The 27,741-nt window shown below is 47.9% G+C and overlaps 1 protein-coding gene across 4 annotated transcripts in view; it reads left to right on the top strand.

Moving 5' to 3' along the window:
* The window catches only part of LMNTD1 (lamin tail domain containing 1), a 149,314-nt gene that overhangs the window by 53,904 nt on the left and 67,669 nt on the right, over positions 1–27,741 (top strand). For all 4 annotated transcript variants that reach the window (XM_088454809.1, XM_088454810.1, XM_088454807.1 and 1 more), the window contains 2 exons: positions 2,975–3,163; positions 12,865–12,990. In XM_088454809.1, coding sequence (XP_088310935.1) covers positions 2,975–3,163; positions 12,865–12,990 — 315 coding nt within the window. The remainder of the gene's footprint in view (positions 1–2,974; positions 3,164–12,864; positions 12,991–27,741) is intronic.

The raw sequence follows: 27,741 nt of genomic DNA on the forward strand, positions 1-27,741 counted from the left end.
TTCGGAAAGTTGGCACCGTGCTAGTGTCTGTGCCCTCCTCTGTGCAAGCGCCATCTTTCCGTATACCGAAAAAAAGATGGTTGCGATGCTGTAAGCTAAAATAGAGGAGAGGGCGGGTGTAATTATGGCCATCTTGCAACTCTGCACAACCCATACTCTGTACAGCGGTTGGCGCTATAAAAACGACGATTATAATGTTTCATGTGAACCAGGAGGCCGCAGATTGATGGCGGGCACTGATCCAAACGTGTTGCAAAGAGTCTTTCTTTTTATAGCAGCTTAATATATGAATCCTTCCCGGCCAATCACAATTCACTGATTGTTCCGCACTGGAATGATTGACGGATTATATTACGTTGTGATACAGGAGAGGAGCGGGATCCTACAATTCCCACAGCGACAAAACGGCAATTGTCACTTGAAGGGAGCAGAATATTAATTCCCGTTGGGGGTAGAAGGAGCTAACGCACTAATTCAAAGGCTTTTTAGAGTGTAATCTTCTGACAAGAGATGAGTTCAGAGATAATTAAGACCTTACAATACGGAGAGACTGAAGGAATATAGACAGCTGCTGTAATTAATGTCTGAGCGGCATAAAATATATTTTGCTGCGAATGTTATTAGAATGCTTTTAAATCTGCCGTATAGAGCCGCAACAGAGAAGAGTTGAGATCTTCCAAAGTGTGTTGGCTCCAGTTCACAGGGTGGATATCCCAGGAGAATATAACCACAGTCACCCCCACATTGCTGCTCTCTCAGCCGGGATGCAGAAGATGTTATTACTAACGCGGACTGAACTTTACACCTCAACCAATTGGCCATTTCATTGTGCACATCTTTGTAATAGGAAGTTGCCCCCCAATTTGCCCCTTGACATAAGATGCGTCCACCTGTCCTGCAGAGGGCATTTGGAGATGGCTGCAAAAGGAGCCCGTCCCTGCAATGTGCCCGGAGCGCTGCTGGGGCTACTGCGCGATGGCGGCAACGCATGTACAGCGGGGAACCTCTGCCGGCTAATTATGCAAAGTGGGGGGGACCCTCTGCTGGTTAATTATGTGAAGTGTAGCCCATAGACTTCAACAGGCTAACGCCATCTTCAGATTAGCGCCATATTCGCATTCCGGAAGTTGGTGTGTGTATATATATATATATAATAGATATATATATATATATATATATATATATAAAATATGAACAAAGGGGGTGCACTCACCAGTCTTCTAAAATGAGTTTTTATTTCATCTTTTTAAAAAAATTTTTACCCCAGCAATTGGATTTTCAGACGTGAGTGTGGACTAATACTGGACTTTATATATATATATATATATATATATATATATATATATATATAGCGTCCGCTTTTTGACCCACAGCTTTTGTGAGCGGCCAGGTGATGGTCACGACTATCGGGCTTGCGACAAGACCCTTGTGGTAGGGTCTCGTTCCCGCAAGCCCCAGTGAGCTTCCTGCTCGTGATGTCAGTAGGGCCGCCCCCAAACGGCTGGCGTTCCCGCCTCCGTTTGGCGAGCCACCCCCCCGTCCCGCCTACAAAACGGGACGAGCTGTCGATCAACATCGACAGCCGCCCCGTTTGTATCGAGCCCCAGAGCGAGTGAATTTCTCACTCGCTCTGGGGCTCGCGCATGTGCAGTGCGCATAGCGTTTGCGAGTGAGTCTGAATCAGGCCCAAAGGACAGTTGAGAGTCAAGGATGACACCATGCAGCGAGCTTGTGGGGCAGGGTGGATGGTTGAGTTATCAACAGTGATAGAGAGATCTGTTATTGGCCGGTGGAAATACAAATATAAAACTATTCAGAAAATAGATATTGGGAGACTGTGTACACAGTTGCGTCCGGGTCGGATTGGGAGGTCAGGATCTGGTGTGCCGTGCGATCTCTCATTCCCAACCTATGGAACCTGTTAAAGAGATCTGAAGTACTCTCTGAGCCAGAAATTGAGCCAGAAATTGTGCAGTGTGTGCGGGTACGGCAGAATGGGGAATCGGGGCTGTAGATATATGGCCCATATTAGTCCAGCTAGCGGTTGGCGTAACTTCTCCGGATGGCTATGTGCCCAGATAACTACAAGCTAAAATATCTCTCTTTGGTGACATGTTGGAGAGGTATACAATCGGGAAGCCGGCTGCTTAATACCGGCAGCCGGCTTCCCGACTGTCATATGCCGGCGAGGGATGAAATGCCGGGCGTCTAGATGTAGACGCCTGACATTTCCCGACGCCGGGAGACCAGCGCCCGGCATCCTGATCGAAGGGAAGCGGACAGCCACGGGGGCGGGGGGGGGGGAGGGTTAGGTTTAGGGCACCCAGGGGGGACTTAGGGTTAGAAACCCCCCCCGGGAGGGTTAGGGTTAGGCTAGGGGGGGGGAGGGTTAGGCACCCCCGGGGGGGACTTAGGGTTAGGCACCCCCCGGGGGACTTAGGTTTAGGCAGCTGGGAAGGGGGGGTTAGGCACTTAGAGGGGGGATTAGGGTTAGGCACTTGGGGGGGAGGTTAGGGTTAGGCACCCCTAAAGAGGGTTAGGGATAGGCACCCCCCGGGGAACTTAGGTTTAGGCAGCGGGGAAGGGGGGGTTAGGGTTAGGCACTTAGAGGGGGGATTAGGGTTAGGCACCCCTAAAGAGGGTTAGGGGGTTAGGTTAGAGAATACTTACCTATCCACGATCGGGATTTCCAGCGCTGTCGGGCTTCCGCTGCCGGGAACTCTGCTGTTGTCGGCCAGGCGCTGCCGGGAATCCAACCGCCTTTCATACCGATTCCGTTGGAGAATCTAGGGAAACTTAAAGAACCCACTTGGCGACATTTAATAACATGCAGATCACCATATAAAGTAGTTTATTATCAACTGCATTTAAATCTCAGGTTTGTAGAGTATTAATGTGGCAGCATAGTAATGTGAAAGCAGAAATGTCCGTGGCTTATGTATTATAATCGCTCCTTGTGTTACCGTGTTACCAGGAGTCGGAGGAACTGAGAGACCAAGTAGTGCGGACCGAGGCCTTCGTACTCCAGCTAGAGGACAAACTGCGCACCGTAAGCCGGGGGGGAGGACCCGCTCTCATGGAGATTGTGCAGAGAATCCAGGACGCCAGCGAGGTGGAAGTAAAGCGGCTACAGAATGAGACAGAGACTGTGTATAATCACAGCGTAAGTATGTGCGGCAAACACCGCGCCTTCCACTGCACTGTACATATTACTGTATAATACTACGTGCTTGTCAGTACACTAGATATTACTATAAGCTCCATGTATGGTCCTTAGATAATGATGAGGATGTATTTCATACTTGGCAATGTCTGATTTAAAAATTGGGACTGTTTAGCCCAGTAGCAATACTCTGTGTCAGTGGCGTAACTAGGGTATATGGAGCCCAGGGCAAGATAAAAAACAGAGCCCCACCCCCCAAGTAGGTGTGTGTGGTGAGAAAAAGTGGGTGTGGCCACAAGCCACAAGGGGTGTGGCCACAGGGACATGGGGCGGGGCAACATGACACACCACCGTTTCTCGTCACTCTGGGAACATTCCTTTCCATTCCATATACACCTAAATGCCCCAAGTAGTAGTGGCCCTCTTGCAATACTCACTGTAGTAGTGCCTCTTATGCAATGTCCCCAGTGCCCCTTATGCAGTGCCCCCTGTAGTAGTGCCCCTATACAGTGCCCCCTGTAGTAGTGCCCCTATACAGTGCCCCCTGTAGTAGTGCCCCTCTAACAGTGCCCCCAGTAATGCACCCATATACAGTGCCCCCAGTAGTGTCCCTTATACAATGCCCCCAGTAGTGCTTTTTATACAGTGCCCCCAGTAGTACCACTTATACAGTGCTCCCAATAATGCCTCTTATACAGTGCCGCTAGTAGTGGTCCCCCCTATTCAGTACTCCCAGTAGTGCCCCTTATACAGTGCCCCAGTAGTGGTCCCCCCTATGCACTGCCCCTTATACAGTGCCCCAGTAGTAGTCACCCGTATGCAGTGCCCCCAGTAGTGGCCCCCCTTATGCAGTGCTACGAGTAGTCCTCCTTATACAATGCCCCAGTAGTAGTCCCCCCTATGCAGTGCCCCAGTAGTGGTCCACCCTATGCAGTGCCCCTTATATAGTGCCCCCAGTAGTAGTCCTCCCTATGCAGTGCCCCCTGAAGTGCCCCTTATATAGTGTCCCCTATGCAGTGCCACCAATAGTGCCCCTTATATTTTGCCCCCAGTAGTAGTCCCCCTATGCAGTGCCCCCAGTAGTGCCCCTTATATAGTGTCCCCAGTAGTAGACCCCCCTATGCAGTGCCCCGAGTAGTGGTCCCCCCGTGCAGCGCCCCTTATATACTGCCCTTAGTAGTAGCTCCCCCTATGCAGTGCCCCTGATATAGTGCCCTTAGTAGTAGCCCCCTCTATGCAGTGACCCCTCCTCCCCCAGCTGGGCCAGACAAAGACACACACACACAATAAAAAATAAAAAACAATTACCTTAATCCCGGCTCCTGCTCCTGTGTCCTCCGCGCCGGCCCGCTCTGCACTATGGGAGAGACATCATGGCGTCATGACGTCTCTCCCATCACCCACTGCGGGAGCCGGAAGATGGAGCCCATGAGTGAGCTCCATCAGGGCTCTGGCAGTGGGCGCAGCGCAGCAGTCAATGAGTGTCTGTCTGACTCTCATTTGCTGCCAAAACAAACACACTGCTGCTGGGTAGTATGAGTGTACTACCCGGCGCAGTATTTGTTACTGTGTAGTGCTGTCCAATGGCGCCCAGGGCACAAGCCCTGCCAGACCCCCCTTAGTTACGCCACTGCTCTGTGTCAGTAGCTTGGGATTAAAAGATATAAATACATTATTACATGGAAGTAGTAATGACCAACCAGATGTAACATGCCAGTGATAATGGCCATAGATAAATATCTTTGATAGATAGTGTCATAATAAATGATAGAAAATGTCCAGTAAGTTATAATGTAATTGATAATGCCCGTGTAGCTATATATATATATATATGGCAGTAATTATGCCCATCTAGTTATAAAACTCCAGTGATAATACCTATATAGATTTAATAAGCCAATAATCACAAAAATCAGATAAATATGGAACATGTTGGTAAATGTGGTCAGGCGATGACCGCAGATGTGCGCTACTGTACATGGCGCCATCTTCAGGCCTCACTAACGGTCCCCAGTCTACCGGCTCCTTGTGCCAAGGGCCGGAGCAGTTGGGTGTAGCTGCATTTGCCCCCATACTGTATGTGTGTGATCAGCTCTACCCCTGCATAGCATAGTTGAACTCCCTTACCTCTCCTGTAACTTGTATTATTTATTATATGTGCCAGTGTAAGAACAGCATGGCTTATCCCCTCCCTGAAGAGTGACAGTCGTGTTGCTAATTTTAGCGGAGGCTTCTGTTCCATGCGGTGCTGTTATGTAAGCCGTGTTCATGTCACACTGAGGCAGTGTTAGCCCTTTCTGATAGGAGTTAAAGTGTGTAATTGTATTGTACGCTCTCCTGCAGCTAAATAGATGGAGACAATGGAGGGAGGGGACAGGGAAACAGATGGTGAGGGAAATGGCAGGCTTTCACGGTCCCACGTCCTCGGTCTTTCAGTGTAAATGTATTTAGCAGGTCCGACGGCGTAAAGCTACCAGCAGAGCGTATTGTCTAGCTCTCAGATTTATTGGTCCCTTATTTTCACCGGGCCAGGTTACTAGCTGCAAATAACGTTACCTCGTCTAATATAAACCATTTGCATCTGTTTTATTCTGGGCTTAACTTTCCTGGAATGTTATCCCAGGAGACCGTATAGATGTTGTTCACTGGTCACTTCCAGAATTCTGCAAAGAATCCTGCACAGACTTGGTTGCAGGGAAGTAAGTAGCAACGGGGGCAGCGATGTTAGCAAACGCGACTGGGCCCCAGATGTGCCCAATACTTAGAGCGCTGTGTGATGGCATCAGCAGAGAGCGGGAGACGGTGATATCAGCCAGTACAGACTGGTAACTGCTCGGAATAGGGGCTGGCTGCAGGAATGGAGACAGGAATAGAAGAAGGGAATACAGATGTGTCCACATACATCTATTCTCCGTGCGCTACAAGTGGCGTTACACATAACGCCGTGCAACTCAGTACCTCCGAGCGTGTTTCGGTGCGACTTTTTCTCTTAAAATGCTCGGGATCCCGACAAGGGTCGGGTAAGTATACTTGCCCTCCCCCTGACCCCCCTGACCCTAACCCTCTGTTACTACATGCTAACACTAACCCTCCACCCACCCCATCCTAACCCTCCCTCCTTACTGCCTAAACCTCATCCCACCCAGTGGTGCCAAACCCTAACCCACTCCCGGGGGTACCTAACCCTAACCTCCCCCTCCCCTAGCCTAAAGCTAAACAACCCCCCCTCCCCCCAGTGACGCCTAAACCTAACACACACACACCCCCGTGCGGCTAAGTCCTAACCAGCCCCGCTATACTTACGTTCGGCATCCTGGCTGTCAGGATACCGGTGTCGGGCGGTCACCTCCTGTCGGTATTCCGGCGCTGGTCTTCTAGCCAGGTAGTGGCATTCCGATTCCGGGATTTCTTCATTTCTTCTTAACTAATAACTACATCCTCATTTTATTCAGCGGAAGATGCTTGTGCGACCTATTCACATCGCTGGGCAAATAAAACGCATTTTAAGGGAAAAAGTGGCACGAAAATACGCTCAGCGCTACTGAGTTGTGCCACGGCATGTCGCGGCTGGAGGCGCTGTGTTACGCACAAGGAGGCTAGATGTAGATAAGGTGGTACATGTACGTATCACATTTGTAAAGTATATTACTATTACTAACATTTATTTTACAGATGTTCGGTTTTCCCGAAATACGAAACACACTCCGTCTCCGAGTCGAATGAAGTCCCAGTTCGGTTCTGTAGTCACGTTGGAACTCTGATTTAAAAATTGAACTTGGGTTTTTGGTTGCATGTAAACGGGTCCAAATTACATTATTTTAGCTGTTTCATCGATCTTTTTTATACATTTTTAAGGAATCGAAAACTGAACCAAAACCAAAATATGATGATGAATTAGAACCTAAACCAAAACACGGGGGTCCGCGCAGTGCCAGCATATCCTCTTGCAATTTGCAATTGGAAACAGCTCAGTAATAGAACAAGTCTGGGAGCTCCATTGAACAACGATACTAAATACAGGCAAACTGTTTCGTTCAGTGTCACAAATATGCCGCCGGTATTTAACATAACGTCCCTCTACGGCAAGGTCCAGTGGCGGCCTCCTCCTCTGCCAGCGATGGGCTAATGAGCCATGCACATGGGCATTGTACTTTCTCCCCGCGGGAAGTCAGCAAACGCCTGGAAGGAGTCGCAGAACTCGGAACTCGCTTGCTAAATACTCAACTGAGCCCATAATCCCTTTAGCGAAGGCTATTTGGTTTTCTTAGAGCCCTGTGTATTAACACAGACCGGGGGAGATCGTCTAAGCCATCGAGCGAGATAAAGTGGATGGAGATAAAGTACCAACCAATCAGCTCCTAACTGCCATGTTACAGGCTGTGTTTGCAAAATGACCGGAGCTGAGTGGTTGGTACTTTGGGCCTGATTCAGAGCCGGTCGCTATTTGCGCTCACTCGTCCAGAAAATAGGGGTGGCTATTCAAATGAACCGTTCGCTGTTTGCGGTCTGTTCACGCCTCTAGGTCTGAACGAGCGAACAAAAATTGCGGTCGTTTTTTGGGAAACTACGCCCCCTGTCCGCTCGCATCCTACGTCATGTCCGCTATTTATTAGATTAATCGAGTACATCGAACAGGGTATGAACTGCTTGTGGTTGGTTTTTGCTACCTCAATTTTGCGAGCAGTTCTGGCTATAAAATAATCCAGTGACGTGGTCAATGACGCTGCTGTTTTAATTATGCACACACATAAAACGCCCGTTTTGACCTTTAAGCACGCCTGCGATCGGATCTCCACTCCCCGTTTTCAAGCACCTTCCCCTGTTACCACCCACATATGCCTCATTCTGTCACTCATATTTTCAGGCATTCGCTATTTTGCGAGCACATGAATTTCTGCCGCACTGACTGGTTCGCGCATGCGTATAAAGATCCGTACGCATGCGCAGTTGGGCAAACATCGCTCGGAGCGAACGAGCTGCGACTTACGAGTGGCTCTGAATCAGGCCCTTTATCTCTCTCCAAAGCTTAGTACATCTTCCCCACAGAGAGATAAGAGGGGATCGGTATGAAATACCGCTGGACCTATGTCAGGGGAAGATCGGCAGCAGTGAAGATTCCGACAGGGGATTAAGGTAAGTAACACTAACCCTTTCCCCCCCAACCCTCCCTTAGGGGTGCCTAACCCTAAACCCCCCCGTAAGTGCCTAAACTTAACCCCCATCCGGGGGTGCCTTACCCTAAACCCCTCTTCCCCTAGCCTGACCCTAACCCTCCCAGATTTAGGGTTAGGCACCCCCCCCTGGAGAGTTAGGCAGGCTAGGGGAAAGGGCCCTTAACCTAACCCCCCCCCCCGCAGCTGTCCGCACCCGCCGCTGTCCACGCCCGCCGTCCAGCTTAACTTCGTTCAGTATGTCGGGCGTCAGGCTCCCGGCGTAGGGATAATGATAGGCATCGGGATTTCGGGCAGCACAGACGGTGTAATGGTTAGCGTTACTGCCTCACAGCACTGAGGTCGTGGGTTCGATTCCCACCACGGCCCTACCTGTGTGGAGTTTGTATATTCTCCCTGTGCTTGCGTGGGTTTCCTCCTGGTGCTCCGGTGTCCTCCCACACTCCAAAAATATACTGGTAGGTTAATTGGCTCCAAACATAAAATATTAATCCTAGTGTTTGTGTGTGAGCATGTGGTAGGGAATATAGAGTGTAAGCTCCACTGGGGCAGGGACTGATGTGAATGGCCAAATCTGGTCTGTAAAGCGCTGCGGAATATGTGTGCGCTATATAAATACCTGGTAATAAATAAATTAGTCCCCTGTCGGAATTGCACGGTCGGGAAGCAGGCGGTCGGCATTTTGACCGTCGGCTTCCTGACTGCATCCCGATAAGAAGGTCCCTGCTGACAAGCTTACAACTAAAAGGACGATGAGAGTTTGATACATGAGGAGAAGTGACACATACGATATATTGGTTCCCCCAGATTCACATCATTAAAAACACAAGATGGGAGATTTATATCATGTAAAAGCACTTTTATACATCTCGCGAATGTGTTTCTGCACATAATCCATTTCTCAGGTTGCAAAGTGGATTTCTCTGAAATGGGTAAAGAAAAACACGGCCCCCTGTAATCGGGAACAATCCACATCTCTGTAATTGCTGTCTCTGTATCTCCTTCTCCCTCAGCTAAAATGTTTACACAGGATAAAAGTTGTATATCTGTTTGTATGTACAAAGCTTATGGTGAGAAAGACCCCTCTTATCTCCTCTGCATCTGGGGCTCTGCAAAGACCACTGATAACTGTGGCTGGAACTAAACACGGCTAAACCCCATCAGCACCCCCTGACAGAGCACAGGAACGTTTGTTTATCTCCACTGAGTCATCAGAGAGGGGATTTGTACCCTGTGACAGTGCCTGCTCTTTTTGTATTTTTTTTAAATACAGTTCTTATTCTGTACAGCTGGGTACACACTAAACGACGTGTGTACCCAGCGATGCGACACAGGACTCGGCTGCCGATTTGCCGACATATCGGGCGGTTCGTACACATCTGGTGACCGACAATCCAATATACCGGCCCCCGCAGCATAGCACTGCATGATATCGTCAGCCGCATCGCCTGATTTTACTACATGTACAAAAGATCAGGCGATGCACCTGACGACCCCATGGGAGTGCGCACTACACAATGTAATGCATACACACTGCACAATATTAACGATTTGTCGTTCCGATGCGTCGGAATCTGCCAAATCATTAACAATATCTTGTAGTGTGTACCCAGCTTAAGTCTCCAGGCTGTGAAATGAGGCAAATGACCACCTACACCGCTCTGCTTTATGTACTGATTGGAACATTAGATTGAATACATCACTTTGCTGAGTGCAGTGATGTCATCACCACAGATACTCCACGCGTTTCGGAGATTCGGTAACATCTACATCTCTCCAGTGTAACTGTATTTGAGAGGACAGTACTTCTGTTGGCCTAGAACCCACCTGTCCCACTTTCATTCTAAATGTCCCTCTTCCTTTCTAGAAGGGGACACACTTTAAAGTTGGAGTGATACAGACTGAAAGGTAACATCATAACGATACACACACACAAGATAAGGAAGACAAGATGGACCGATACATTTTCTTTCAGCTGTCTCTGTAGCGGATTATGAATGTTTTCTTCATTGCTTCTCAGATGCAGAGTGCAAAAAGCGTTGGGTCTACTGTTCTACTGCATTGGAGCAGGATAAACACGTTACAATATGTATGTACTAGCATCACATTTACGGTTAACTTACTATGGGGCATATATATTAATTATCGGGTTTTAGACCAGATAATTGTAATTTCTTATTGCAGCTATTTGCGGCAATGAGAAATTAACATTCACCGGGATGTATCTAAAGTCTAAACACACATACAGGGACAGGGAAGTGATCGCTAATGCAATCTTTTCACTTCTGTTTCGGGTCTCTACAGCGCTACTGCACATGCGCGGTCTGCTGACCTCACATGTACGGCGACCATTGCCATGGAGGTCTCTGACGGAAACCACGCCCGGTAATGTTTGCAGAATGTAGCCCATAGGCTACAGCGACTAACGTCACCATTAGATGGCGTTAGCTGCGCGGGACAAACTCCGGAATGATTTGTATTCTGAACCTAGGTAAATGACAGCTTTGCAGCCCCCGCAAAAACCTATGGGGGCTGCAGATATTGGAAATATCCCTGATTCCTAAATTTGGGTGATCCTTAATATTTGTGGATGTCCTGTGGAAACGGGTGTTTTCGGAGGGTTATAGTGCAAATATTAAATAGGCCCCTATGAGAGGAAGGATCACTGCTGTCTTAACTGCATGTTACAACTTGTTGCATTACATTGGGCAATGTGGGCCGAGTAAAACTCTTCTCCACTGTTCAAATGGAAATAGTGAAATGCGTCCCATGATGAGAAACAATCATCATCAGCTTTTCTGAAAGAGCCCTGCGCCCCACCATGGAGCCCACCCCACACTATGAGCTTTCTCCAGTCTTTTGTTTCATGTCAATAATCTCATAATGCAAAGTTGAATGTAGTTGTTGTACTGCGTCACCAAAGGAGTCGCACCGCATCCCCCCAAACAGGCGCATTTGCACGATTCCTCCAGCCCTATTCCCGGCACAGGGAGTAATAAGTGCAACATGTGTCACCAAAGATAAAGGAAATAATGATAGCAAGGTGCAAGGAAAAAAAACACAACTTGTGTTAGTGTCCAACTCAGGATGAGGTCCTGACATTGCAGAACACACCGCTAAGCCTCGCACATTACGCTGCGTCATCCCACTGTATACTGTAATACTGTACCTGTAAGCCCACATACTACTCTGTGCCACCGTATATGTAATACTGTACCTGTAAGCCCACATACTACTCTGTGCCACCGTATACTGTAATACTGTACCTGTAAGCCCACATACTACTCTGTGCCACCGTATATGTAATACTGTACCTGTAAGCCCACATACTACTCTGTGCCACCGTATACTGTAATACTGTACCTGTAAGCCCACATACTACTCTGTGCCACCGTATACTGTAATACTGTACCTGTAAGCTCACATACTACTCTGTGCCACCGTATACTGTAATACTGTACCTGTAAGCTCACATACTACTCTGTGCCACCGTATATGTAATACTGTACCTGTAAGCCCACATACTGCTCTGTGCCACCGTATACTGTAATACTGTACCTGTAAGCCCACATACTACTCTGTGCCACCGTATACTGTACCTGTAAGCCCACATACTACTCGGTGCCACCGCATACTGTAATACTGTACCTGTAAGCCCACATACTACTCTGCGCCACCATATAAGTGCACTAACATACATAATGTGCCTGGCAGCGACTGCCTCCTTTTTGCCTGTGTGATTTGCTAGTAATTTAGTGCTATTTGATTTCCACCTCTGCAGATCACTTATTGCTGTCATTTATATTATAATCCCATCACTGCTGCAAGACCTAAAGATACAATCACACGTACCATGAGTGATTCCCTGCTCTTGCAGGATTACAAGTGGCATATTGTGTGCTAGTTGCACCTCTGATGGTGCACCAGACTCTGTTGCATGGGAATGAGTCAATATCCCGACCGCGGGGATTCCGGCGGTCAGATTGTCGGTGCCAGAATCCCGACACCTGCCAGAATCACGGTGCTGGTATCCCGGCGGGGTTAGGGGGCGGGGTTAGATACTAGGAGGAGGGTTAGGCAGTGAGGGGGGAGGATTAGGTTTAGGGTGCGGGGAGAGGGAGGGGGAGGTTAGGTTTAGGCACTAGGGGGGAGGTTACAGATGCACCCAAGTTCATTGTGGCTGATCGCGCCACAAACTTGCACGCACATCACGCTACGTGCCATGGTACGCTATGGCGTATCCCTGATCGCGGGAGCGTGTCTCCCATTCAATCCTATGGAGAAATGAATGCGCGGCTCCGATCGCGGGAGTCCGTGGCGCGAGAAGCTGTGCTACGGACAAGGATGTAGTTGGGCATATCTGTAGGTTCAGGCACCGGGGAGAGAGGGTTAGGGTAGGGAGAGGGGGAGGGTTAGGATGCTGACCACTGGCATCCCATACGCATCCCCTGTTGCACAATCCTGTGGCCCGGGTCTCTCTTATTCCCCTCCGTTCTGGTAACAGTCATCTCTGTGTTTTTTTCCTGACAGCTGCTGGAATTACAGATGCGACTGAACAATGATCAGATGCTGCTGGGACAGGCACAGGAGGAGAACCAGCGCTTGCACCAGAGGGTGGAGGAATTAACCAATGAGCTGACACTGTTAGAGAAAAAGGTAAGAGCAGAACTCACCTCCACCTATCTATTACAGGTGTAACACAGATGCAGACCGTTACCTATCTACTAACAATGCTCAAAGGTGCAAATCTGCACAGAATCAGATGTGGGCTTTTTCTGTCTAAAGGCCCCCATCCGCCTGCGATGGATTGCCGCGATCCTGCGATGCTGCCACCCCGGAATAGCAGGATCGCAGAAATCCAACATGTTGGATTTCACAGATATGACGATCGCGATCAAAAAAATATCGTGATTGTCAAATCTGTGAAATTTAACAAGTGAAATTTCAGCGATCCTGCGACGGATCGCTGAACATCGATGGTCCCCGGTCGGCATTTCCAACCGGCGGATCAGCGTTTCCCATCTGATCACAGGATCATGAGATCCTCGATCAGATGTATGGGGGCCTTTACTCTGTGCTTCTCAAATGCAGTCCTCGAGACACACCAACAGTGCATGTTTTCCAGGTCTCCTCACAGAATAGCAGGACAAATAATTAGCACCACCTGTGGATCCTTTAAAATGCTTCAGTCTCATTTAAAATGCTTCAGTCAGTAATGACTACACCTATGCTCCAGCAAGGAAATATGGAAAACATGCGCTGTTATTATGTCCCGAGGACAGGTTTTGAGAAGCACTGGTCTAATTTCCTACTAATTCGTGGCATAGAGAGCAACGTCCCTGCATCTCTGGTTACTGTGTGTGGCCCAGGTTTAGTGATAAAGAGCTGATATTTCATTTGGTATTAACAGTATGGTTACCGGCGTGCGCATCACATAACATTAGGGTCTGCACCCAGGAAAACCTAGAGAGAGAACATCTAACACAACCATGGGCCGTGTCCAGCACCATTTTCATGTCCTCAATGCAAAGACTTCTCTCGCAATGAGTGCGGTCAGCGCTACACATTTACACAGGACCGGCGCTAGGCTTCCAGCGCCGGTCCTGTGCTGCACGCCTGAGCCCGCTCCCTCCCCCTGAGCGCTTGCCCAATAGCGCCAGGAGGCGGGCTCAGGCTGTGCATAACACACGCATCGCCGCCAGCGCTGGCGGCGATGCGTATGTTAAACAGCAGCCAATGAGAGTCAGATAGACTCTCATTGACTGCTGCAGCACCCACTGCAAGAGCCGGACTTCCGTCCGGCTCCTGCAGTGGGTAATGGGACTGACGTCATGACGTCATGACGTCTGTCCCATAATGCTGAGTGCGCCAGCCCGGGCGGGAGCGGCGTCGCGAGCAGGACCAGGACCAGGAGCAGAGATTCAGGTAAGTATATTTTTATATATATATATATATTTATTTATTTATTTTTAACCTATCTGCACAACAGGGGAGGGGGGTGGCTACTACTGGGGGGACCTCTACTGGGGAGGGGTGGCTACTACTGGGGGGACCTCTACTGGGGGTGGGGTGGCTACTACTGGAGGCGCCATTGGGAGGACCTACTCTACTGGGGACTACTACTTGGGGGGGAACTACCACTGGGGGCATTATAAAAGGGGCCTACTACTAGAGGCACTGCACTCGAGGGACCACTACTGGGGGCAATAATAGGAAGGGCCACTACAGGGGGCACTGGATAGGGGGGATCACTACTGGGTGCCTGCATAAGGGGACCACTACTGGGAAAACTGCATGGGGGGGACTACTGCTGGGAGCACTATATAAAGGGCACTGCATAGGGGGGGGACTACTACTGGGGGCACCATATAAAGGGCACTGAATAAGGGGATACCGCTACTGGGCGCACTGCATTGTGGGGACTGCTACTGGGGGCACTGCATAAGGGGGAACACTACGTGGGGCACTGCATTTGGGGGGGCCACTACTGGGGGTACTGAGTAAGGGGAACTAATTGGGGGCTGTATAAGGGGGACCACTACTGGGGATACTGTATAAGGGGCACTACTATGGGCCTGCATAAGAGGGACCACAACTACATACTGGGGGTACTGTATAAGGGGTACTACTGGGGTTAAGGTGCATATGGATAGGAATGTTCAGCGTGAAAATAAAGGGGTGTGTCATGTTGACATGCCCCATTTTTAAGTGACCACGCCCGTTTTTTCCCGCGCGCGCACATCTCAGGATTTTTTTTTTTGGGGGGGGGGGGGGGGGGGGCTCCCTTTTCAAATTTGCCCTGGGCTCCAAATACCCTAGTTACGCCACTGGATTTATATGACTCTTCCTATATGTCTCTGACAGGCTCTTCCTATAGGTCTCTGACAGGTTCTTCCTATAGGTCTCTGACAGGCCCTTCCTATAGGTCTCTGACAGGCTCTTCCTATAGGTCTCTGACAGGTTCTTCCTATAGGTCTCTGACAGGCTGTTCCTATAGGTCTCTGACAGGCCCTTCCTATAGGTCTCTGACAGGCTCTTCCTATAGGTCTCTGACAGGCCCTTCCTATATGTCTCTGACAGGCTCCTCCTATAGGTCTCTGACAGGCTCTACCTATAAGTCTCTGACAGGCTCTACCTATAGATCTCTGACAGGCCCTGCCTATAGATCTCTGACAGGCCCTTCCTATATGTCTCTGACAGGCCCTTCCTATAGGTCTCTGACAGGCCCTTCCTATAGGTCTCTGACAGGCCCTTCCTATATGTCTCTGACAGGCCCTTCCTATAGGTCTCTGACAGGCTATTCCTATTGGTCTCTGACAGTCCCTTCCTATATGTCTCTGACAGGCCCTTCCTATAGATCTCTGACAGGCTCTTCCTATAGGTCTCTGACAGGCCCTTCCTATAGGTCTCTGACAGGCCCTTCCTATAGGTCTCTGACAGGCCCTTCCTATATGTCTCTGACAGGCTCTTCCTATAGGTCTCTGACAGGCTCTTCCTATAGGTCTCTGACAGGCCCTTCCTATATGTCTCTGACAGGCCCTGCCTATAGATCTCTGACAGGCCCTTCCTATATGTCTCTGACAGGCCCTTCCTATAGGTCTCTGACAGGCTATTCCTATAGGTCTCTGACAGGCCCTTCCTATAGGTCTCTGACAGGCCCTTCCTATAGGTCTCTGACAGGCTCTTCCTATAGGTCTCTGACAGGCTCTTCCTATAGGTCTCTGACAGGCCCTTCCTATATGTCTCTGACAGGCCCTGCCTATAGATCTCTGACAGGCCCTTCCTATATGTCTCTGACAGGCCCTTCCTATAGGTCTCTGACAGGCTATTCCTATAGGTCTCTGACAGTCCCTTCCTATATGTCTCTGACAGGCACTTCCTATAGATCTCTGACAGGCTCTTCCTACAGGTCTCTGACAGGCTCTTCCTATATGTCTCTGACAGGCTCTTCCTATAGATCTCTGACAGGCTCTTCCTACAGGTCTCTGACAGGCTCTTCCTATAGATCTCTGACAGGCCCTTCCTATATGTCTCTGACAGGCTCTTCCTATAGGTCTCTGACAGGCCCTTCCTATATGTCTCTGACAGGCTCTTCCTATAGATCTCTGACAGGCCCTTCCTATATGTCTCTCACAGGCTCTTCCTATAGGTCTCTGACAGGCCCTTCCTATATGTCTCTGACAGGCTCTTCCTATAGATCTCTGACAGGCCCTTCCTATATGTCTCTCACAGGCTCTTCCTATATGATCCGGCCGGATCGGACGACATATCGTCTAGTGTGTAACCGGCATTACACCGTAGTCCTGCATTTACTATGTTTCCCCATATAGTAACCTATTTTTGACATTCATTACCAGCGCTCTGCTGTAGAGAGATTTGCAGACACCAATCAATGTTTTAGAACTCTGTAAAAACTTTTTATCGTCTTTGTCACACAGAGTTCTCGTTTAGTCTTTTTTTTTGCTGTCTGGCTTGTTTTATTTTGTTCCTCCAGATGTTCCCCAGGGAGAGAGAGATTAGTGGAATAGAAATGAAAGTCAATTAAAATGATTATCTCAGACTGAGTTTTTATACCTCTAGAACTCTAGTCATTTGACATATGTTCTCAAACGCAAAATATCCCTCCAGAAGTTACACCGTGTGCAAAGTCGCTATAGGATATAATTCCTCACTGAGGGGAAGATTTATCAAATCTCGGAGAGACATAAAAGATATGTAATAAGCCTTGGGCCCGTATTCAATTGTCGGTGAAAAGTTCCGGAATTATCGCATGCCGGAGTATTCGCCGTCATCGCCAGTTTAGGCTCCAGAAAAGTATTGCGCTCGTCACCGCGATTCGCCCTATTTAATTGCGAAGGATACAAAATCGCGTCCCGGCGAAACTGAGATTGACGAAAAGTACTCTCAGATTTGGGGAAATCAGCTTGGCACACCCCTAAAGATGCACTGACATGGGGGATCACTATGGATACCCCCGAATAGCCCTGCTGAAGGTGTTTGGGGTGCTTTAATGCTCTCAATTGGTGCTATTTAGCGTCTTGCACAAGTGGAGAAGAATAGCATTTTGCAGTTTTTATTTTTTTTTATAAATAAGTAGTCCCAGCAAATTTGGGGTACTTGAAAATGGGTGCAAGCATGGTTTAAATTCGCTAAAGTGTGTTTTTCAATAACATAAAATACGCACCTTCAGCAACCACCTGCAATAAAAAAAAACCTGGGGCACACTTGGGGGACCCCCTGGAGTCTATTTCGCTTTTTGAAGCTTGTCCCCCAACTTGGGGTTTTTTCGCCCCCAAAACAAAAGTACTTTTTTGGGGTGTTCTAAAGTATTTTTTTATACTTTTTTGACGCAGTTTACCTTTGGGGGACTGTCCGAAGGCTGCAGGCGTGTTCCCGCAACTTCGCACCCCAAACCCCCAATTCTGTACTTTTTTCCGCCTCCATTCACAGGCGAATCTTTTCCGCTGGTTACAAGGCGCAGAGTTTTTGCACCAGCGAAAAGTCTTTGCAATTGAATAGAGCGGCAAGATTCTCGACAGGTGAAATGACGTCATCAGCGAAAACTTTTTGCCGAGAACGGCTTTTCGCTGGCAATTGAATATGGCCCTTGGAGAGAGATAAAGTGGAGAGAGATTTTTGGCCCATTAACAAACAAAACGAAATACCAGCGGGAATTTTCGTTTAGTATCACTGTGATACAAACGAAATTTCCACTGGTATTTAGTAAACCTTACACCTCCGGCGAGGGCCCGCGAAGTCGAAGTCCTCGGTTAGGTCCTCCGCTGGGCTGCTGGCAGCCTAACGCTGCCAGCGACGGGCTCCAGTGTCATGCGCATGCGCGACGGTCCGTCTACGCATGTGCATGACAGGGAGACCCGGCAGTGCCTGGAAGGCTTCGCTGAATCCAGAAATGCGCCGCCGAGCCTCCATTGCCAGCAATGCGACACGCATCGCTCTCGCCATTTAGAAGATGGCGAGAGCGATGCTGTACAAACAGCGGTAATCTAAGATTACGGCTGTTTACTAAATACAGAAACCTGGCATTACCCCTTTAGCGAGCGCTAAAGGGGTTATTTCTCGTTTGTAAATGGGGCCCTAAGTACTAACCAATCAGCTTCTGTCATTTTTCTAGCACGGCCTGTAACATCACAGTTAGAATCTAATTATTTGGTATCTCTCTCCAAGATTTGATAAATCTCCCCCTGTATATTTTAATTAGTGGATCCAAATCTAGTGAATCAACTTTTTTTCAATGGTCTGTAGACATCAGTACAACGTCGCCACCAAGTTTCAGTATTACTGTGAAAAAATACAGAACATTGGTATAACATTATAAAGGTATAATCTTTAAGCTAAGAATTTACCTACACATGGGAGCACCATGCTTTTTTTTTTCAGGAAAACACATCTACAGGGCACGTGTCCATGATGTCCTGAGCGAATAGACCTAGTATATTGGTTTTGGTCTGAATAGAGTGATCCCTTTTTTTCCCTGGACACTATTATTTTGAGATTTTTTTAGTTGTTGTTACATTCCAGAATGACGCAAGCAACGTGTCAGTAAAACTTTTTGGCCACCGGAAATTTTTGTGGAAAATTGTATTTTTATGGTTTGTCAGCCATGGCCTTGGGGTTGTCACTAGTTTCTAGAGAACCAGTTATCTTCCTTTGGTTTATCTGCAGTGAAGGGTCATTTGTGAGACGCAAAGAGGCTGAGGCACGGGACAGCATCTGGGTCTGTGCGCGGGAACGGGGCAGCACTGGGAGAAACAGCTGCACGCTGCAGCCACCTTTAACCATTCCTCCCAACTGTACCGACTTTCTCTTAGTTTCGCTGTTCCAGACACCCTACCCTGCAAGCCAAATGCAGCGTCCCTGGGGCAAAGACGGTGCCACCCCAAGGGCTCTACACCCTGGGCGACGGCACCGCTCACTTAGTTAGCTGAAGTTGAGCTGACGGGCATAAAGGGCACATGCTCACCTTCATATGGAAATATTCCCATCATGATGTGGCCGTGCCCCCTGTCCAGATCCGTGTTGAAGTGTTTGGGGGGGCACGTTTTAATGGGAATGTAGCTTTAATAGGGTGCATTTTGTACCCGTGTATTTCTCTCAAAAGTGAAAAAAAAGTGTTTCAAAAATACAAAAGTGGCACATGTAATAATCACAGCCTCGACGGCCCTTCATGCTCATTATTAACTTACGCCATAACTAAGGGCGCAGACAAAGACGCAGACACTGACTGGGATGCGCCTACGACTCGCCCGCATCTGGCTAGCCACCCCTCTTTTACAATCCAAATGATGCATGTGCCCATGCAGATTTGCGTGATTCTGCCACTTTTGCCTGCTGATGCTGGAACTTTTAACCATGCATCTGTTTTTTCTTCAAAAAAAAATTCTAATAATTATTATCTAATTTTCAAAATCTCTCTGGAGGGGAAAAAAAAAGTATGGCTGCCAGACAAAGATGTAGTCAGTCTGACACACACACACACACACACACACACACACACACACACACACACACACACACACACACACACACACACACACACACACACACACACACACACACACACACACACACACATACACACACACACACACACTCTCTCTCTCTCTCTCTCTCTCTCTCTCTCTCTCTCTCTCTCTCTCTCTCTCTCTCTCTCTCGCAGAGGCAGGAGAAGGAGGGGAGATGTCGATGAGAAATAGAGCTCAGACAAGCATAACAAAAGTCTCTCTGCTCACTTAATCATGTGCCTGTGATTGCCATGGTAGTCCCATAACACTGTGGAAAATCTGCAGAATTATCAGACATTAACAGCAGTCTGAAGAAATAAACCAAGGAAACATAATAATTATAATTTTGCTTATTACAGACCGCCACAATTTACATTACAAAATTATTTTTCCAAAAAATTGCTGCTCGGGGTAAAAAAAAAAAAAGGCAGTGATGTTAGGGTACCTGTGCAATATAACATACAGTACATTTAAATGTTTAACAAACCCAGCCACCTTCCAGGATTTCATTCCTTAATCAAAGACATTACTTCAGTCCACAGAAATTAAATTGCAATCAAAGACCACATGAATGTTTTAGATCCTTCAGCCTTAAGGGAGAAATGAAATATAAAGAGCTGAAGTAAGACGGCGTGGAGCGCTGCTCTCTGCGCAGGGCAGGTACATTAGTCGTGTTTGGCTGATTTGATAGAAAAGCTGCTAATGGATGGAGACTGGATGTGTGAGATGTTATTTTCATTATAACTCGGCACAGAATGTTCTCTCTGCACAGGGGCCTCGCAGGGGAATCGCAGCTCCTTTCATCTGCGTACAAGTGGGAATTGTCCACGACACCATATTGTAATTGAGGCCGGAAAAAATCTCTGGAAAGGCGAACGTTGAGGGTGTTTAACTTGGTCTGTAACCTGTAAATCACCTTTTTATACTGATCAGATTTAGAATGAGAAACACAGATGGGCGCTAGAGAGACGAAGCCGTGATTAGTAACATTTGTAGTGGAGAAAAACGCCTGCGTCACGTGTATATATATATATATAGTGATAGAATATATATTGTGATAGAAGGACTGGTAAAGTGGTCAATGGCAGGTACATTTGTCCTAGGTTTTTGGCCTATGTGTCCTAAAAACCCCAGGAGAAGTCTGTTTTGTAAACAGACCAGAGTTTCGGCTTTTGGAAAAGCCGGTTTGGGTCCTGGGGGTGTGGATGTGAGGAGAGGGAGGGCTCCATCCACAGGCCACTACAGGTTTTGGGCCTTTCAGCCTGGTAGCAGGCTCATTAGGTCTTACAGCTGGAGCTGGCTGGTATAAGCTGTTCAGTTGTAGCTGAGTGTCTCACACCTGGGGAAGTAGGCATGCAGGCTAGCATGTCCAGAGACACTGTTATGACAATCCTGTAAGTACTGTGCACGTGCTGTTGTTGACGGTGTGGACAGTAGGCCCTATCGTCCTGGTACCTACTGTTTAGTTATTGCCCAGACGGGCTAGGATTTTGGTTTATGATTTGTTATATTCATTTGGCACAATAAAGACTGGCGCCGGCCAGTTTGTACGAGAACCCCAGACTTGTGTCCTGTTTCTATGGCTGCTGTGTGTGTAGAGAGGGAGTCCATCTACCCCAGGGGAGGGACCCCTATCCCGACAGTGTCACAATATATATATATATATATATATATATATATAGAAGCAATGATAGTCCGGCACACGTATGTTACAAAACGTATAGATGGCTCCGGGACCGTTCCCTATGGTATGTGTAACTTGAGAAATGATGGAAGGCACTCAGAGACTGTATAAATATTCAAACTGCTATAGCATCGTAGTCAACGTTTCGGAGAGACCTCCTTTATCAAGACCGTACAGTCCATAATTTCTTTGCGATGGCACCGGCCGCACTACCCTAGCTACGGCCCTGTGTGTCGTATCCAAGGGCAATGCAAATAAACCACTCTCCATGGCTACAGTTTTTAAAGGTATGGCCGATAAGTACAGAGGAACAAAACAGTTTATTTCATAGAGTTCGCAGAAAAGCTTGTACAAGCCTATGAATGAAAGTAACCTGAAGGTATACATCCTATGTAAAGCCTATAGGTGATATATACATGTATACAAACCAAAAATATCTGCACTCACATCGCCATGGTCACCGTTTCGATCCCTTGGGACTGTGGCAGGGCATGCTGGGATGTGTAGTTCTGCCTCCAAGCTATTATATTGTGATTAAAGCTGAATAAGTCTGAGGGTTCAGGGAGGAGAACAAGGAAGGGAAGGCAAACACTGGCAACTCTACTGACTGGTGAGTTCGACAGACAACATAGGAGCCAGGTGACATCCTATAACAAGATTATTGTCTTATTGTCTGCATTAGACCGATGTAAATGGAAAATGAAAACATGAGGTTAGAGTCCCTTTAAATAGTTTAAGCAGATGGGGAATGAAAGGGGGAATGAGATGTGTTAGTTAGATCATCCCACGGGCTCGTTTCTGTTGCACACAAGTCTGAGCCCCCACTGGCGCCCACGTGATGTTATATTTGGCAACTATCGAATGATGACAGCGCTTTATCTCAAAAAGTAGGACAACTTGTATTTTTAGAACTGCAAGGAGAACAAAACTTTTTTTTTTTTTTTTAATGAAATTCAATTAGGTCATTCTAATATTACGTGAGGGGTTTTTAAACTAGGACGACCTCCTGCAGCACGTTTGCCCTTTATAACTTATACAAACTAAGGGCTTTTCTTCTCATGACAACAAAATAGTCAAACTTAAAATACTAGTTGATCCAGGATCATAGACGGATTTGCCCAGGCGGGGGGCTGCCAAGACGCAGGGACGGCACTCATCGCTCACAGTTTTTTTTTTTTATCTTACGCATGAAGAAATGTTTCAGTTACCCATGGTAAACATTTGGCCCTGACTGAACCAATACTTAAATGTTTATATATTGTGATAGAAACACTGGTAAAGTGGTCAATGGCAGGTACATTTGTCCTAGGTTTTTGGCCTATGTGTCCTAAAAACCCCAAGGAGAAGTCTGTTTTGTAAGCAGACCAGAGTATCGGCTTTTGGAAAAGTCGGTTTGGGTCCTGGAGGTGTGGATGTGAGGAGAGGGAGGGCTCCATCCACAGGCCACTCCAGGTTTTGGGCCTTTCAGCCTGGTAACAGGCTCATTAGGGCTTGCAGCTGGTAATGGCTAATATAAGCATGGTTTGTTTGTGTCTCACACCTGGGAGAGCAGGCAGACTAGCCTGTTCAGAGACACTTGGTGATAATCCTTGTAAGTACTGTGCACGTGTTTTGTTGATGGTGAGGGCATTATTATAGAGAGGGAATCTGCTGTGTGGCTAGTGCCCAGCCAGGCTAGGACTTATGTTTATGTTTTGTTTATGTTTATATTCATTTGGCACAATAAAGACTGGCGCCGTCCAGTTTGTACGAGAACCCCTGACCTGTTTCTACGGCTGCTGTGTGTGTAGAGAGGGAGTCCATCTACCCCAGGAGAGGGACCCCTATCCCGACTGTGTCACAATATATATATATATATATATATATATATATATGTGTGTGTATATGTGTATGTATATATATATGTGTGTGTATATGTATGTATATATATATATATATGTGTCATACAGATAAGATGTGATGGAGAGTTATGGGAGGGGGTTCTGCCTTGTTATTTATATCACTGTGTGCTATATGCTATTGTCTTCTGTCAGCAATCACATTCCCTATGATGTTTTTCCATTAAGCTAGCTGTCCTTACCTCCCAACCGTCCTAATTTCATGACTTGTATACATTACAGATAATATTCTAGTGATATATACAATAATGAGCCCATTGTAGTAAACTTTATACTATACAGAGAAGAACATTGTACTTTGTAGAATACAGAGGGCCTGATTCAGAGCCGGACGCTCTGACAAGAGCGCTTGCTCTGAATCAGGGCCGTCCTAGCTGAAATTGGAGCGGCCTCCTGGCCACTCGCATAGCTGTGGGTGACCACCCACAGCTTATGCGAGCGTCCAAAAAGATGGTCGCGATGGTCAAGACCATCGCGACCATCGGGCTTGCGACGAGACCCTTGTGGTAGGGTCTCGTCTGCCACAAGCCCGGAGTGCTTTTGGCTCTATCAGAGCCAAAAACACTCCCACTGACATCACTAGTGATGTCAGTGGGGCCGGACCCAGACGGTAGGCGTTCCCATGGGAACACCTCCGTCTGACCAGCCACGCCCCCGGCACGCCCACCAAAGGGGGCATGCTGTCACTCTCCATCGACAGCACGCCCCCTTTGGTGCGAGACCTGGAGTGACGCTTCCCCGTCGCTATCAGGTTCTCGCGCATGCGCACGACGGAGCAGCCTCCGTCGTGCGCATGCGCACTTGGGCAACATCGACCCGCTTGCGAGCGCTCAACACTCGTGAACGGGTCTGAATTAGGCCCAGAGTCCATTCTATTAACCTTTATACCATACAGAGCCCTTTATAGTAAACTTTATACAATTCAGATAACATTCTGGTGCTCTTTATGCAATACAGAGAGCATTCCAGTGACTTTTGGGCCTGATTCAGACCCACTCGCGAGCGGCTGTCCGCTCGCAAGTGGGTCGATGTTATGCACTGAGCATGCGCACGACGGAGGGAGCTCCGTCGTGCGCATGCGCCAGACGCGACGAGCGAAGGAAAGTCCTTCGCTCGTTGTGTCCGATCAAAGGGGGCGTGCTGTCAATGTTGATTGACAGCACGCCCCCTTTGGTGGGCGTGCCGGGGGCGTACCTCCCTGACGGGGGCGTTCCCACGGGAACGCCTCCCGTCAGAAGCCGGGCCACTGACATCACTAGTGATGTCAGTGGGAGTGATTTTGGCTCTGATAGAGCCAAAATCACTCCGGAGCTTGCGGTTGAAAACCTCAACCGCAGGCTCCGGCTCGCAATTTCGATGGTCGCGATGGTCTCGACCATCGCGGCCATCAAAAAGCACGCTCGTATAGCCTGTGGGTGGTGACCCACAGCTATACGAGCGTCCAGGAGGACGCTCCATGAAAATGGAGCCCTGCCCTCATTCAGAGCGTGCGCTCTGCTCAGAGCGTACGGCTCTGAATGAGGGCCTTTGTTTTAAATTTATTTTATTCATCAGAGCAATAATACAACAAAGATACGACTGTTGACAATATTAGCAAGCAACACATTCCAGTGACTTTTATATAATACAAAATCATTTCAATTATATAAATAGTAGACAACCTTTGTTTCCTTTGCATGCCATCTACTGAAAACTCCAGAATAGCACTGGTTGAGCACAGCTCACTGTGAACCTTGCCTTCACATAACTGACAGCTGATTATCCACAGTGTGAGTAATGACTGCAGGTGAAATCAGTCCAGGAACACAGTGGGCCTGATTCAGAGCCGCTCGTAAGCGGCCGCTCGTTCGTTCCGAGCAATGTTCGCACATCTGCGCATGCGTATGGGTTTTAGTACGCATGCGCGAACCAGTCAGTGCGGTCTAAAATCGTGTGCTCGCAATATAGCGAATGCCTGCTAATTTGAGTGACAGAGTGAGGCGTATGTGGGTGGTAACAGGGGAAGGCGCTTGAAAACGGGAAGTGGAGATCCGAACGCAGGCGTGCCAAACGGTCAAAACGGGCGTTTAATGGGTGTGCATAATTAACAAAGCAGCGTCATTGACCACGTCAGTTGGGTGTCTTTTAGCCTGAACTGCTCGCATGATTACGGTAGGAAAATGCTACCACAAGCACTGCGAGCAGTTCATTCGCCTTTCGATGTACTCGATTAATCTAATAAATAGCGGAGATGACGTATGATGCGAGCGGCCAGGGAGCGTTTTTTACAAAAAAACGTCCGCATGTTTTGTTCGCTCGTTCAGACATGGAGGCGTCAACAGACCGCAAAGAGCAAACGGTCAATTTAAATAGCCAGCCCCTTTTTCTGGACGAGCGTCCGCAAATAGCGTCCGGCTCTGAATCAGACCCTGTGTTCTTTTCCTGACAGTGCACTGCTGACACATATAAGAATTGGAAGATTAGGCTCCTCAATATGTCAGTACAACTGATCCCCGCCGTAGGTATTTACTAACATTTACAATCCTCACCATGGGTACTTGTCAACATGTTCCCCGCTGCGGGCATATGGCAACTTCCTATCAGTTTTTAAAGCATGGAAATTAGAATAATGTTTTAATACAATATGCCTCTACATTTCATTGGTTTCACTATTGTGATATTCTTCATATACCATTACAATATGATAAACTATAAAGTATACCATTAATACATAATACCATCCTGCCCCAATGCAACATAAATTAGCATTTGTTACCTTTGCATGCCATCTACTAACAACACCAGAATAGCACTGGTTTAGCACAGCTCACTGCGAGTTTACTTTCGGCGGGTCGCCCAGATAATTGTACTGCTTATGCGCAATATGGATATGAAAATATCGATCAGTTGGGCGTCGAATCGTCCAGCATGTCCAGTATTTTACAATATTTTGACGTTACAAGTCGACCGCGCGCAGTTACCACTGATATACAGGATTACAAACAGTCCTGTATATCAAACCTGTATGTACATTGACCAAGCTGGGCTCGGCTGCTAACGTCAGCTGATGATGGAGTTAACGCTGCTCTTTGGTGTTTCTTTTCTCTGGATCCCTCCCTGTTAGACCCTCTGATGCATGTGCAGGAGTCCGGGTATGCCATCAGGAAGCCGACGGTCGAAATGCTGACCGCCGGCTTCCCGACTGTCTAATCCCAGCAGGGGTGTAATGACAGGCGTCGATATACCGACGCCTGTCATTTTACTTACGCCGGGAGCCCGACGCCTGGCATACCAAACGAAGGTAAGCCGGGCGGTGGGCGTGGACAGCCATGGGGGGGAAGGTTAGGTTAGGGGCTTCTGGGGGGGACTTAGGGTTAGGCACCCCCCCAGGAGGGTTAGGGTTAGGCTGCAGGGAATGGGGGGTTAGGGTTAGGCACTTGGAGGGGAGGTTAGGGTTAGACACCCCCTGGGAGACTTAGGTTTAGGCTGCGGGAATGGGGGGTTAGGGTTAGGCTGCGGGGAATGGGGGGTTAGGGTTAGGCACTTGGAGGGGAGGTTAGGGTTAGACACCCCTAAGGGAGGGTTAGGGTTAGGGGGGGGGGTTAAGGTTAGTTATAGTTAAAATACTTACCTGTCGGGATCTTCAGTTGCCGGTCTCCCGGGTCGGGATTGAACATGCGTTGGGCGGTATTTCATACCGATCCCGGAGTCCGAACCCAGCCATTCACCGGGACAGAGCTTTTTCATTCCACATCCGCATTTTATATGTGGTTGGTGGTAAATAAGCCCCTTTATTATAGTTTCCCATCTCTATATCTTAATAGACTGATGCCAGTAACTATCACCTGACCCGTATTCAACAAGAGACCTAAGAAGTGACTTATATCAGTCTACAAGTTTGCCGTGCTAAACCTACGTCTGTCTCTGTTCTCCATCTGAAACCTAATGTAAATGAAGAAATGTAGAAAGAGAGATGTCTCCAGTCACTGGAAAGCAGATAGCAGGGTTGTAATCTCATCTGTTACATACAGAGAAAGTGCTGAGAGATAACATCCTATAGAGAGATTAGTCCCAAATACCAGCGCCCTGGAATTACAGGGATCTGCACAGCGTCACAAGATTTAGGGGCCTATTTACCAAAGGAAATTTGCTGGATATCCCCAGAAAACGCCCATCGGAGCCCCTGGGTGTGTCTTTTGATACATTCCGTTGATCTTACCTTCTTATTGCGGTGAAAAATTATAATCATGTATAATACTCGATAATGAAATGAATACATGTATTCCTTAAAATTTTTATAATTTGATATCACAATAATTGTTGC

Source organism: Taudactylus pleione, unplaced genomic scaffold, assembly GCF_031769625.1.
Source record: "Taudactylus pleione unplaced genomic scaffold, aTauple2 ptg000634l, whole genome shotgun sequence".
Classification (NCBI taxonomy): Eukaryota; Metazoa; Chordata; class Amphibia; order Anura; family Myobatrachidae; genus Taudactylus; species Taudactylus pleione.